Source organism: Myotis daubentonii, chromosome 18 (genome assembly GCF_963259705.1).
Source record: "Myotis daubentonii chromosome 18, mMyoDau2.1, whole genome shotgun sequence".
NCBI lineage: Eukaryota > Metazoa > Chordata > Mammalia > Chiroptera > Vespertilionidae > Myotis > Myotis daubentonii.
Genome location: NC_081857.1, coordinates 6,728,700 through 6,730,333, shown reverse-complemented (window position 1 = coordinate 6,730,333; position 1,634 = coordinate 6,728,700). Strand labels below are relative to the sequence as shown.

General features: G+C 41.4%; 1 protein-coding gene across 1 annotated transcript; it reads left to right on the top strand.

The window, feature by feature from the left end:
• The first annotated feature begins 481 nt into the window (after positions 1-481).
• Positions 482-1,414, top strand: LOC132221009 (olfactory receptor 10J1-like). The gene has a single exon (XM_059674894.1). It carries the CDS (start codon positions 482-484, stop codon positions 1,412-1,414), a length of 933 nt encoding a protein of 310 aa, XP_059530877.1.
• Positions 1,415-1,634: the final 220 nt, after the last annotated feature.

Genomic DNA, 1,634 nt, shown 5'->3' with positions numbered 1-1,634 from the left:
TACTTGGCAACTTAGAAGGGAAGATGTTTAAGATCAAAATTGTGCTTTAAATAAAGTTGAATAGATTGGAAAATTTGTTTTAAGTAAACAAAACCATGCAACTGAAATCCAGGATAAAATGCTTTTAAAATTTAACTATGCATTTTCTATTTCTTTAGCCTCAGTTTTCCCCTAACACCTGTGTTCTCACTCATCAGGAAATCTGTTCTAAACTTGACCAGTTATCCTTCCTTCTACCTTATCATAACTCTGTGTATTCTCTTTACTGTTATACATAAATCTGCATACACAGAATTGCTTCCTGATTGTGTTTTTCTATCTTTACCTATTAGTGAGCAGTCGTCTCCATTTCCCTGGCATCCATCCAGGAGCAGGTTCTTATTATCTACTCCTCCTAGAGTTCTCCTGCTCAAACCATTGGGCACGGATGTATTCTGACTGATTGACCTAAGTCTCCAGCTTTCAGACGTGGAATTTATCAATGAAGAGAGAGAACTACACAGTGGTGAGTGAATTTTTTTTCCAGGGTTTTTCCAGCTTTCATGAACACAAACTTATTCTCTTTGCAATATTTCTCACCTTGTACGTTTTAACCCTGGCTGGCAATGTCATCATTGTGACAATTATCAGTACTGATCGCCACCTTCACACCCCCATGTACTTCTTTCTTAGTATGCTTTCAACTTCAGAAACTATGTACACATTGGTCATTGTACCACAAATGCTCTCCAGCCTCATAGGACAAAGCCAATCCATCTCCTTGGCTGGCTGTGCCACCCAGATGTTCTTTTTTATCACTTTGGCCATCAACAACTGCTTTCTACTCACAGCAATGGGGTATGACCGCTATGTCGCCATCTGCAAACCTTTGAGGTACACAGTCATCATAAACAAGAAAGTGTGTGCCCAGCTGGTTTGGGGGGCCTGCAGCATTGGCCTGCTTGTGGCCATCATTCAGACTCCATCTGTGTTCAGTCAGCCCTTTTGTGGTAAAGAGGTGGCCCATTATTTCTGTGACATCCGCCCAGTTATGAAACTCTCCTGTGCTGACACCAATCTACATGACATAATCACTTTTATCATCAGCTCCCTTGTCATTGTGGTGCCCATGGGTTTGGTCTTCATCTCCTACATCCTTATCATCTCCACCATCCTCAAGATTGCCTCAAGTGAGGGCCAAAAGAAGGCTTTTGCAACGTGTGCCTCTCACCTCATCGTGGTCATTGTCCACTATGGCTGTGCCTCCATTGCCTACCTCAAGCCTGAGTCGGAGAACACCAAAGATCAGGATCAGCTGATCTCAGTGACCTACACCATTTTTACTCCTCTCCTTAACCCTGTGGTATATACTCTGAGAAACAAGGAGGTCAAGAATGCCCTTCACCGTGCTTTCATCAGAAAACCTCTTGCCTAGGATCTTAGGTAGTTTGACATATAACCTATCATACTCTGGGTATGTTTGCAATCTGAGAAAAAAAATGATCTTATTTTAATTTTTTGTATGTGTCTGTCCAGTTTTCCCAACACCATTTGTTGAAAAGACTGTGTTTACCCAATTGTATATATTCTTGCATCCTTGTCATAGATTCATTGACCTTATAGGTGTGTGGTATTTTTTCTTCTGGGCTCTCTAT